Raw genomic sequence first — 12,986 nt, forward strand, 5'->3', positions numbered from 1 at the left:
CTCGTAGCAGAAAGCAGATACAGTTAACTGCTGTCAGAACAGGGTTGGATGAAAAAGTAAAAGAGTTTGGGGAGAGGGGACTGGAATAGGCATCCAGCTGAGTTGAAATTTACAGGTTCCTAAAACAGCTCATCTAGCTGTGAATTATTATATTCATATGACATGTGGTAGCAAGGACGACCTGACATTAGTAGGTCCTTCCACTCCTATTTAATTTACAAAGAACTAAACCTATTTACAAAATAAGGGCCTCCATTTCTTGGGAGGTCCACAAATGACCATCAGAAAATTATTATCAGAAGCACTAACCTTTTTGATTTTAGAAATCACTCCATCAGTTCATTTTTTCCCCACAGCTTCAAACACTTTTAAGATACAGCTTATGTATCTTAAAGTGATGGAACATGTTGTCCACCCTGTGCTTTTGCCAAGAAAGGTTGGACTAGGTGATCTCTGAGGTCTCATCCAACTGGCATTTTATGAATCTATGATTTTACTATGAAAAGCTAATTTAATGTAGATAAATGTATATAAATTTAGATAATGTGGATAAAAATGTGTTACAAGGTTGTACAAATTAATTATATTTGATCACAGGTAAGAATCTGAATTATCTTGTGTATAACTTGTCATGCTTTGTTTTTGAAGACTTAAGTGGTGGATTGACTTTTTCCCTTCCAGTTGTCATGTTTGCTTCAATAGGGCTTAGGCAAACAAGCAAAACCCATTCATTTTGTAAAAGATATATTTACGTAAACTGTTTTTGAAGGATATAAGCTTTTCTATGAGTTATGTACAACTAAACATAGCATCATAGGCATGATGCTATGTTTAGCTGTACATAACTCATAGTTGTACAGGGGGGCTAGAAAGTAAATTTGACTGAGCAGGGCTGAAAGAGTCCTGACCTCTTGACAGTTGAAAGTGAAATGTAAGATTTAAGTAGTCAAACTGATAATGTAGTTTTTATCTTAAAACTATTAAATTTCCACCAGTCTGCAGTTCCAAATCATAAGTGTAAAGGCTTTACAAGGAGTTTATTTAGCTTTTGGCTTTATTTCAGCTGTCCTAAGAGCTGTCTAGCTGGTTTCATGTTTTAATAGCTGCTGAAAGTTTTTTGAACTTGTTAGACCTACTGTATGGGCCTGCAAGGATACTGCAGCAAGGATACTGCTTGTGGCAAGGTGATGTAAAAATTCCTTTTACTGCATGAAGATGACCTGACCACTGTTTGAGACCAGGCCAACCCCCTAGTACAGAAATTCTGAAAGAAGCAATAGTAATGGTCCTGGAATCTGTGAGTGGAGAAAAATGCGCTCAACATGAGGGATGAATTCAGGATTCCACACTTGACTCTGGGGCTGGATTTCTTCAGCAGTTCTTCAACTGGGGCTTACTCTGGGGGGATTTTTTTTCAGACAGCAGCAGCATGTAACCCAATAACATTAGTTATTGGTGCTGATGTCTGCATCTTTCCTCATTAAGTAGCTTAAGAGATACCTAATTACTTAATACTAATCTCAGAGTCTGCGATGGAAGATTATATACCCAACCTTGCATGTAACATATGTTTCTAATATGTATGTAAGAAAAACTCATGCTCTGTCACAGTGCATATAATTGATTTCTTTTTGAATTTTTTAAAATTTTTTTTTGTAAAAAAGGAGATATGGAATACAATTTCTTTCACAGCTGCTTTTCCTTTTCTTTCAGCATGGCACTGCATGTAGACACACTAGTGTTCCTCCTTTGACTGGTGAATCCAGACATGGCAAAAACTTGGAACACAAGGATGTGTCAATGAATTTATCAGTTGCTTTATCAATTTAATTTCTCATTTTGGCTTAGTTGTTGTATCTTTGAGTTTCGTTCATGAAACTAGAAGTAAAGAATTAGTAATATTGTTGGTGTGTTTGGTGTATTTTTACAATATTAATCAACAGGTAAAAATTATTGGTTACTTGAATTCCAGGGGCTAGAATATTGTTTTCATGCAAAAGCACTATTCTTAAGTTTCATCTGGTATCCATATGAAAGCAAAAATTCACATAGTGGTGACTGATGTTTCCAAAGATGCGTGCATTAAATAGAACAGATATTGAGAACCTTGACTGAAAGTGAAGTATTGTCAGGTACTTCCTGTTAGTAAATACTTTTGCTTGTATTACTAATTTTCAAACACCTTTTTAACACCACAAAAATGTCTGTGAAAGTTGAGCTCGAAATAATTTCAATTATCTGACTGAATTTGATTTACTAGTACATAAGATTTGGATAACAGGCTTTATCTCTTTATATGATTTGTACTTTGTACTCATGCTTAATAGTCATCCTCCCCTTGCATCTGATGCACAGTCTCGTGGAATTCTGAGGCTTGTAGTATTTTGTCTGGATTTTGAGGTGGTGATCACAATGGGGTGGATAGGGTTGCATACAAAAAGCTAATACCCCTGATCAGCTACAGGAAGGTCATAGCCTTAAGAATGGTATTTATTGAACCCACTTCCCACAGTACTGTGTCTTGTGAAGAATCCTGAAGAATCACGCCTTGGATTTACATTTGGATTGCATACAGTTCTGCTGCCAGTAGATAGCAAGGCAGATTGAAGTGGCTTGCTGTTAACACCATCAAAATATGTTTTCAGTGCAAGTATTGGGTAACTGAATCTGCAATTTGTAGCAACAACCTTATGAGCAAAATGTCACGTACTAAACATGTTTTATATCTCTTCTGCTGTTTGAGAATGTGATCAGCTCTGTAGAGATGCAGCCTGCACTTTGGATTTTTCAGGCTCATCTCAGTTTAACATTTCCATCTCCTCTAGAAGATCTGATTGCCTTGAAAACCTTTTAAAACACACTCTAATCTTCCTGCTGTTTCATCAGTCCACTCAACCTAAGTTAGCTTTGGGTTCTTCATCACTCAGTGTATCACAAATGCATTTCATGTGATTTCGAAAGGAATTATCATTGTTGTTTGACTGCACAAAAGAAAACCAGCACTTTTCCCTTCAGACATTTACAGTAGAGCCAAATGAAAATTCACTGCTTCCTCAAACAGTGACAAAAAGTAGTCATAAGCGAATGAGAGCTCACATACTTCAGTCGTACTTAGTTCCACAAACAGGTTTCACTTTTGTTCGAGCTTCCTGTATTTTTGCGAGCTTCTTTGTGTTCAACAGTACGCTATGAACAGCAGAAACAGTTATTTTAATTTTGTGATCATGTGGCAAAGCAGGAAAATATCTGCAATGTATTTCATGGACAAAGATTCCAAACTGTCTAACTTATTTCAACAGGCAAGCAGTCCTACAACAGGAACAGCTCCCAGGAGTCAATCTCGGTTGTCTGTCTGCCCCTCCACTCAGGACATTTGTAGGTATGTGCTGAGAAAAATATACTCTCATCTGGCTGATAGTTGTTACTTGTTTTTATTAAATATTATGTAGCTCTTGCTTCTGCTTAAATTCATTCATAATTGACATAGACTGTAGTTTTCTTTTGATCTCTGTTTTGGTTTTGTTTTTGCTTTTTAGTATCATGTTTTTATATTAAAATTCATGTTCTCATTCTCATCCTTTTTTTTGTGTGTGTGTGATTTCTCTTTCCACCCACCCTTGCCATTTCCATCCCTGTCCTTTGCTTACTGCTTTGTCTAGATCTACTACCTTGCATGATTTGTCAGAAGATGAGCTTGAACATGCAACCCCTGTCATGGTGCTGGCCCCTTCTAATAGGGAGCCTGGTGGTAAGAAACACATAAAACGAAGGTTTAGGCGGAAAAGAGAGACTGGAGACAATGATGAGCACACAGAAAAGCAAGGAAAGGGAAGAAACTGTAAATTGCATCCTGAGCCTCCGAGATCCAGCTGGAATGCATCTGATTCATCATCATCTTCGGATGAGAGTCAGTGGGCTCAGGCTAGGAGGAGAGCAAGAGAAAAGGCCAGGATGGCCAGGAGAGGGAGAAGAAACAATAGATCATGCAGTAACCAGGATGGGTCCTCAAACAATAATGCTGTTGAACTTGTCACCTTGGGGACAATGGGAAAAGAGAAACAAGAGGTATCTGACCCTGAGAATCCTACTTTAAATCACCGCCGAAGGATTCCAAGGCTCAAGGAATCACAGTCTTCAGCATCATCTCAGGAGGCAAGGATCTCCTCAAGAAAATGTGGGAAAAGCAAAGGGAAAAGCTACCACAGAGATCGGCAGCCTGCACCTTTCCTTAGACACACGAAGGACTCCTTTGCAGAGGCAGGCTCTGGCAGCGATGCTCTGGCAGTCCCTGATCACGGAGCACCTGCTGGGGCAGGGCCCACTGTGCCTCATGCTGTTCAGAAGCCTCCAGTGTTGTATGATGACTGGTCTGATGATTTAGAAGTATGCAGGTTAGTCCCTAATTAGAAGGATTTAGCATTCTTTAGAGGAGTTTCTCTGAGTGCCTTCCCTTGACTGTGTTCTGTCACTATTTCTCACCAATAAACTGCTGTTACCACAGGAAATAACACAAGAACCTTTGCTACAGAGAAGTTACCATATCTCAATCTGAAGAGAGATTTCTCTCTTATTTAGAAAGAGTAATCGTACAAAGCAACCAAATGTTTGTCTTTGCTCCATTAAGAGGGACCCATTCTGTCCTCTGGCAGAGAATGTTTATTTAAAATCTTTAGCCAGAGTCAGAGAATGAAGCAGAGTACGGGGTAGCTCACTACAATGGAATATGGAGCTTTTCCTCCTTAAGTGATCAGTTCAAATCCAGCTTTGGTCTCTCTGTGTAATCTTTGAGTGACTTATATGAAATAAATTTAAGGTCTTGATTCAGTGTTCCTTAGAGTTGCCATTATCTCAGGAATCCAGTCGATGATGCCTGGAGAACATAATCTCTAATGGGGCATAATTTGTCTGTGATTTCGCACTGCTGAACACCTCCACACTGTGAATGTGTATGGGCTGTTAGTTCAGTCACCCCGCACAAGGACTGGAATGATACGAAAGGGTGATTGGGCAAAATAAGAAAAAGAAAAGCAACACCGAGAGTTCTGTTTAGTTCAGAAGTTCAGTCAGATGCCTTTGATATGAAGCATGCTACCAGAAGGTGAGCATTTTACCCTGGAAATGAGATCAAGCTAGCTAGTTCTGGGCTAGCATCCAAATTTGGAGTATGCAGCTGGGAACACTTGGGTTACTTAGTTCAGTGGTAAATGAAAATGTACCATCCAGTAAGTCTAACAGAACTGAAACAAGTATTTCCTTTTTTCTCCCTCACCAAACTTATGAACCAGCATTGGCTGTCATCTACAAAGTGCTAATCTGGCTTAGTTTCTTCATGTGGTAACCCCTAACTTCTCACTTTTCTTTGCTGGGAAGGATTTGCGTGGAAATATAAACAGAGGATGAGGAAGTTCCTGGTATACCACGTCATGAAGTTTCACAATATGCTTTAACCTAGTGAAACACTGCAAAGATCTTATTTCTAAAAAACAAAAAAGGTAATATGTAGGTATTTTGTGGGTTTTTTCAGCAGAAGATATAAGCCATTACTAACAAAGCTAGGGCTATGCACTCTTTTTTTATACTCACCAAGCAAAAATGCACATTTCCACTGTCTGACTATTGTCTGTCACAATAATTTAAGGTTCTTCAAAGTCCAGCTGTGTTTATGTGTAGACATTAGGACCAGGCTTGGGTTCTCTCTGCCTTATAGAAATGAAAAGAAACAGCAACAGTGGTAAACCATGTTATTGAAGTACATCTACAGGGCATGATGCAGAGGTAGACTCAGATAACTACAGCAGCTTCAGAGTTGTCTCGTATTTCTGAACTATCCTGCCTGCATGCATTGAAGATCGAGTGTAGTACATGCAGTACATATATAACAGGTCATTTAACAATTGTTAAGAATATGAGCTACCCAAAACCTGAAGAAAAATTCTTCAGCATAGGTCTTCATATGGGCTTAACTATACTGTAGTAAAAAATACAGAAATAAATAAATAAATGTGTGTATATATACATACACATATACTATATATATATGTATAAAATAAAGTTCTGTAAATACCTTATGTAGATTAGTCCTAAGTGTTGCCCAAGTCACCAACTTAGAATTTGCTTTCAGATGAAAAGTGAATCCCAGTCTTACTTGTTTTTTCAACCCACTCAATTTTATTTAAATTTTCCAGGCACTTTTTGCAAGACTTGGAGCTTGGTTCAAGAGTGGACTTTTTGGATGTGCATGCAAACTTTTCAGCCAGGCTCTAATTTAGTTGAGGAAAGTTGAAAATTTTTGATTGGTTGTGCCTTTATGGTCACTATCAGTGGAGATGTTCTTTGAACAACCAGCATTAAACTTAATATTTTTGATAATGAGACCTGTTTTGCAAAATTTCTCAAGCCAGTCGTAAATGCATTTTTCTGCATGTCAGGGGTAATACTATTTTTTTGTTGTTGTCATTATCAGATGTATCATAGTGGCTGTAATACATCTAGGAAAAACATAGCAAAATCAAAAGCATGTTAATTTTTCATCGCTGATAAGTTGTCTTACTTAATGAGTTTGCAGACAGCTAAATAAAAAGGAAGATGTGTTTTTACTACCAATTCAGAACAGACTGTAGTTTCTATTTCTCAAGACAGGTCCATGCACTTCATTGATTTGATCTGTGGCATGTTTTCTTTTTAAAATTCGCAACCTCCAATCTGAAACAAAACCAAATAAATAATTGCAGTGTAGTTGTGCACATATACGCTATTTTTGTGCATGGGAAATAGAATAAGGAGGGCAGTTTTTTCATGTTTATGCTAAGACTGGATTAGTATAGCTGGTTGTGATGTAGAAAATTTCTTTTCCTGAGGTGTTAGTTTAAGCTTTTTATGCTAGCTATTCATGTCTTTAGTTGATATGGCAGCATTGGCTGAGAGGAGTGGCCTTCACCCAAATGGTTTTGTGTGGAAATAGCAGAGGAACAGGGATCATAAACATCTCGTGGTGTTATTTTGCCTTTTAGTTTCTCGGTAGGCAACTTGTTTCCTTCATTTCCTCATGGATTGCTCACAGTTTCTTCACTCTGCATTTAGCAGCATGAGCGGGAATGTGACAGGGCACATTCCAGCATAAGTACATTAGTCAGATGAAGTACGGGACCATTGTGCAATATGTTCTTCAGCTAGTCTGAGGGGAGTCTCCTGGTCACTTCAGTGAATTATTTGCCCTTCTAAATTATTTGCCTTTCTAGTGCCACTGATTCTTTCCAAAATACTGAAAAAAGTCATGGCATCAATTCTGACCTTTACAGTCTCTTCCCTGAACAACTACTTTCTCCTGGAGTCCATTAGGAGGCAAGATTTCTTCTTGTGAAATACAACTTAACTTCTTGCCGCGCTGAGTTGTTTTGGCATCTAATTTTTTTTATTTTTATTTTTTTTTAACATTCACAGGATCATGCAGTTGGATCCCCCTTTTCTTAAGTTGCCCTTTGCCTGAGATTTTCTTCATATATACTTTATCCTGGAATTTGCCATGGCTCCAGGCACAGCCTCAGAAATAGCTTTCTTTTGGTCTGCGTGCGGATACTCTCCTGAAGGGAACAACTCTGTATTGGACATGACAAAGTGAGTGGATAGTGAGAAGTTAGTCCCATGGATTTTCACATGGAAATCACTAAGAAAAGAAAATTGGGTAGTTGATATTACCATTAGTGGATCATAAGTGCTTTGTGTATTGATCCTAAATATACCTTGTGGTATTTTTATTATTGATGATATAGTTGAAAGATATTTTCTTTTTAGCTAGTTAGGTTTTGGTATAAAATCTTGTAGTGCTGATGCAGTCATTTCAGCAAAAAACACATGCACTTAAATGAAGTGGAGTTTCTTACTTTGAAGAAAAGATGCTTATTGGGAAGTCAGATTTTGATTTTGTTGAACTCTGAATGACTCTTTCTGCAGTTAGGTAATGGCAGGCCCTCATTTGAGGAGTAGGGCATGTGAGAAAACAAGCAGGGAAAGGGAGAAGTAAAGGAGATGATGAAATTGATTAATGAGATCTGCAGAGTATATTTCAAGCGTAGTTTTTTAAAAAACAGTTTTCAAAATCTAGTGTGTTAATTAGTAGGCCATTATAAACATAGGGAAAGACTAATATGGTCATTTCTGTGTGTTAGCACAATTATAAGTGGGAAGAAATAATGTATATTGCACTAAGAAGAGGCAATATCATTATGTAGTTTCTCTCTGTGAAATCAAGTGCTTTAGCAGTTTTTTTTCATAATACTATTTAGCAGACCTGTAAAAAGAAATACATCTTTCATGAAATTACTTACATTCTGAAATATTCAGGCAGAAGTGCACACATGAAATCAGCAGACAGAATGGTTGGTGGGAAACAAGTCCTTGAGGAAGAAAAAACAGGAAGTTGAACAGAAAAGAGATATATAGGTTCAAATTCTACCACTGAATTTTAACATTCATTCTAAATAGTTATGCTGAAACCTTGATGTTGGACCCAGTGAAGAAACTGTAATGCAGAATATGTCAACTTGAAATACCATCCAGAGCCTTCTAAAATCACCATAAAATAGAAGATGCTCTATTTACAGACTGTGGTGTTTAGCTGGAGGGTTTTTAACCTGTTTCTCCCTGGGATGTTAGTGTGTACCTTGTGATCTCAGGATGACATCTTAGGAGCTAAGACTGAATCTTGTCCTGCATGTTGACTCCTCACCCCTTCCTTGAAAAGAACTGTGACTGCTGCTTACTCTCCTGTTCAGACCTTTATTTGTTGTGAAGTGACTTTTTGCTAGGAATCTCCTGTTTATTGAGGCATCTCCTCCTCTGCTTGCTGGTCTGGTGGTTCATCAGTCTTTGAAGCAGTATGAAATTCTGCTTAATTCTATTATCTGCCTGATGGTTCAAATTCCCATCTGTCACCTCTTCAGCCATCTGGTTATGCAGTCTCTTTTGGAAGCTCTCCATTATTCACAAGGATGCAGGGAGAGCCAAAGTAAGGCAAGCATGTCTTTGTTGTGATTAGGCTCACTTACTCTGGGGGAGAACTGAGTCCTGGTTTCTGCTTGTTTCTCTCAGAACTAATTATTATTTTTAATGTAAATAACTGAAATGGCACAGCTTCCTTTTAGAAAGTTACCCTTGGTTTTAAGGGGACCTTTGGGTCCCCTTATTGAATACTTTAAGCTTGCATATTTTGTGTATGGACTTTAGTTCCTTAAAGCTTTGACTTTCACTAGGGGGGTGGGTGGAAATCTACATCCTGTTTTGAGATGCAGTCCCTAGTTCTGTGAACTTGTTCAGTGCAGTAAATCTTGTCAGACACGTATCTTGCACTAACAGTGCATCTGAGGCAGCAGTTACTTGTAACTCTTTAGATATCCTATTTATCACCTATAAAGGAAGATTAATAGAAAGACAAGAAATGTCGAAAAAATAAAATATTTATGTGCTCTCGCTAATGTTGTTTGCTCTTGGGGCTCTTACAAATTCTGATCTTTTGCAGAAATGAAGAGAAAGCTTTAAGAACTGGGCCCTTATGAAATTCCACTAGCGTGGTGCAACATTTTCAGAATGGTTTTTCCTCTAGTCAGGTAAAGACAGCTGTCTGTATAGCAAAATGGAAGGGCAAGAGTGACAGGGAAGAGATACAAATGGATTACATTTGGTGTGGAGAATTAATGTGCCTCATTCACACCATGTTTAAATGGAGAAGAAGACCAATTTGTCATTTAGATTACTTTGTGGTTTGAGAGTGGAAAGAATGGAAATGAGATCAAGAAAAAGAAAAGCCTGTAAAAAGAAAGCAAAAGAAACATGGCACTCTGTAGCCCATTGCAGGATGAACATATTCAGTGAATTTAACCTTTTTTTCCCCTAAGCAATAAACTATGCATGAGTTTGATATTTTTGTGGATTCTTTTTATGAATGACAATTACTTGCTGTGAGTTGTTCATAAAGTTGTTTATTTTAGGTTCTAACTATCTAAAAGCACTGTAAGCACTTTATAAATTGGCAAAAGAGAAAATGACCTTTTTTGGAGAGAATAATTTTCCTAAGAAAAAATCAAACTGTAACGACAGCAATTTTGTGCATCCTTTTCCAAGTCTGGGGAATTGGATCCTTTTGGTCCAATTAAGATAACCTAGGAGCTCATGGCATTTCGTGCTGTCAACTAATAATCCTCACAGCCAAAAATCAAATCCAGGGATTCACTTGCTCCAACATTTTTCCGCTATGCTTTTTCTTCCTGACTAAGCTCCCTTTAGCAACAGTGAGATAGAGAGATGAGCTGTACCCACCAAACAGAGTAAAAATTTTTCTTTGTATAAACATTGTGAGTTCATACGTGCTTTCCAGTGAAGGGCAAGATTTAACTGCCTTTTCAATAATTCTCACCAAAAACAATATTTCTGGGACAGGCCTTGTCTTCCTTGAGTATATTTATATGGAGAAAATATTTCCCTCTTTTATTAAGGAAGTCTGTTAAAAGTTCATAAGTATTTGTTTTCTACTGGTTTTCTTCCATCTTCAAGAAAATGACAGTGTGGTTATTAGGCATCTGTGCTAATTTAGTTCAGTTTGCCTATAAATTGCATCAGAGTTTGTGTAAACATGCCACAGTCACAAGGCTGTAGCTCCTCCTAATTTGGCAAGTGAAGGGGCCTCCAGTAGTGCTTTAGTTCAGATAAGGAGTCTGCTTTTGAGGCACATCTGATCAACACTACTTTTGCCGTGGTTTAGACCACACTGAGAATTTGTCTTCAACTGTTCTTCAGGGTTCTTCAACTGTATTCCCTTTGAGTGTATTCCTGGTCCAGTCTAAAATCAGCTTCAAATCAAAGAAACACCCACCAAGATGAGTCTGGTGTAGATATCCCAGGTTTTAGCACTAGCTGGTTTTTTTAAACAGATTTGTTACAATTTGACTAGAATGCTTGTTAGCTGTACAGACCCGGAAAATTAAGGAACAATACAGGTTTTACATAATTACATCATTTATAGCCCTTAAGCATTATTATACATCATTATCAGTATGCCTATGCCCCCATATATATTTCTGTTTTTTAAAGCCTCAGAGACATTCCCCTACATTTTACATTTGTTAATGAGGGTAAAGTTTGACCTGGTGTATTTTTAAGGAAGTCTATAAAAGTTCCTTGATCTATGTGTAATGGCCAAAAATCCTTAAGAGTTTTACCAGGTACTGAGATAGGAGGCCAGTTGCAAATGTGGGATCCATAGAAAGAGTTCTGGTGATACAGAATTACTGCAAGCACTTTTCCACCAGTGCTGCTCCTAGTGAGAAGGTTCTGAATGTGGCTTGCAGCAGAAGCAAGGCCATGCTGGTTGATTCTTATTCTTTGCCACTCTCCTTTGGCAGTAGTCATCCATGGGAGCCCCCTGGGTAGATGCTGTCCCAGAGGAGCACTTGCTGGCAGGGCAGCAGTGGAGCACTAAATCTCATGGCATTCCTGCAGAATAAGTGTGTTTTCCACTTCACTACAGAAGCACAGGGATCAGCCTATTTTCTTACTTTCCGAAGAGTCCGGTGGATTAGTGGAAGACAGGTTAGGGAAACTGCTGGGTTTCCAGAGAGGTTGGAGATTAGCAGCTATTCTCTTTAATGAGAGTAAAACTGTTAACTGCATGTGAAGAAAAACTACAAATCCATTGGAATCTGCCCATATCTCTTGCAATAAGCAGCTTAGATGCTAACCATCTAGACTGCAATTTCAATTGCCATGATTTACAGAATAAATAACTGTTGGGAAAACTTGAAAGCTTTCCAAGTGATCTCCTTGTTCCATACTGATTTTAGACCTTTTAAAGTGAGATTATATTTGTCTGTATGGAAAATGGAAATGTTTGTCTGTGTGGAAGAAAAAAGTCTTAATTTGATGACAAGTGAAAGTCAGTCATCCAAGATAACTCTTGCTGGTTTTGTGAAAATCAGCCAAAATCCAATGACCTTAGGAGTGGCTACAAGTTGTAGACTGGTTTCATGCTTCCCTTTCTGCCTTTTATCTTTTGCAATGAACAGGACCATGGAAAACTTGGGAAAGCAATTCATAGTTAGAGAATTTAAGACAGTATGACAACACTAAATTCTGAAGATGCCTCACTTCTGAGTGCTTTCTTTTGCTGCATCTCAACATTTTGATCTGATAAGAAATTCCTTTTGTTTATATATGTGTGGTGGCAATATGTTTTGTAAGGAACATACAAGATCTCCGCAACAGTTTTTATATGAATTATGAAAAATCTTTCACAAATACTGACGTTTTCAGTTTTAACATTATGTATTTTTCCTGAAAAATATTTTTCGTAATTTGTTGCATTATATATGTGAACCTGCTGTTTAAGAACATCCTTCAAAGAATTTTTCTACTTTTTTTTTCATGTCACGTATGCACAGTGTTAGCATTAATTTATGTGTTTGGTACATCTGTTTGCCGAAGGTTGTAGAAACAATTTTGTGCTAGAAAAATATGTGCTGGGTAATTAAAATACTGACATATAAAACAAAAACTTTCGCATAGGAATGACAGCACTGTCAGAGTATTATTTCATAAGGATTCACAGTGAGTTTTTTTAAAGAAATATAGATATTCTGGGATTGCAGTGTGTAGGGATATGTTTGTAGGTGTACACACAAAACCTTGTATATCTGAATCAGAAGATCATCTAATGGCTCAAATATCCTGTGTTCTGTGGTGTTCATATGGTTCATGGAGCAAAACCTCCTTTGGATTCTTGTGCTCATCTTTTCCCCTGGAAAAGAGAGGTTCTGTTCATAGACAGGAATCCTTCAAACACCAAGCTGTTGAAAAAACACCGTCAAAGCTATTTCTCTGTAATGAAGGCCATTTATCTAGTTAAGGATTAAAAAGTTGAGAAAAGCTGAGTATGTAAATTATGTAGGTATGTTTGAGCAGCTAAAACTGCAGCTATTAACAGTGATCAGTGCTGTACT

The 12,986-nt window shown here is 37.7% G+C and overlaps 1 protein-coding gene across 2 annotated transcripts in view; it reads left to right on the forward strand.

The window, feature by feature from the left end:
• Positions 1 to 12,986, forward strand: part of MARCHF1 (membrane associated ring-CH-type finger 1) — a 150,770-nt gene that overhangs the window by 112,944 nt on the left and 24,840 nt on the right. Inside the window, exons 4-5 of one of the 2 annotated variants that reach the window (XM_066317633.1) lie at positions 3,300 to 3,379; positions 3,660 to 4,391. In XM_066317633.1, the coding sequence (XP_066173730.1) occupies positions 3,300 to 3,379; positions 3,660 to 4,391 (812 nt within the window). The remainder of the gene's footprint in view (positions 1 to 3,299; positions 3,380 to 3,659; positions 4,392 to 12,986) is intronic. The other variant, XM_066317632.1, reaches the window with a different exon arrangement.

The sequence above is a fragment of the Sylvia atricapilla genome, chromosome 4, assembly GCF_009819655.1.
Source record: "Sylvia atricapilla isolate bSylAtr1 chromosome 4, bSylAtr1.pri, whole genome shotgun sequence".
In the NCBI taxonomy this organism is placed as follows: domain Eukaryota; kingdom Metazoa; phylum Chordata; class Aves; order Passeriformes; family Sylviidae; genus Sylvia; species Sylvia atricapilla.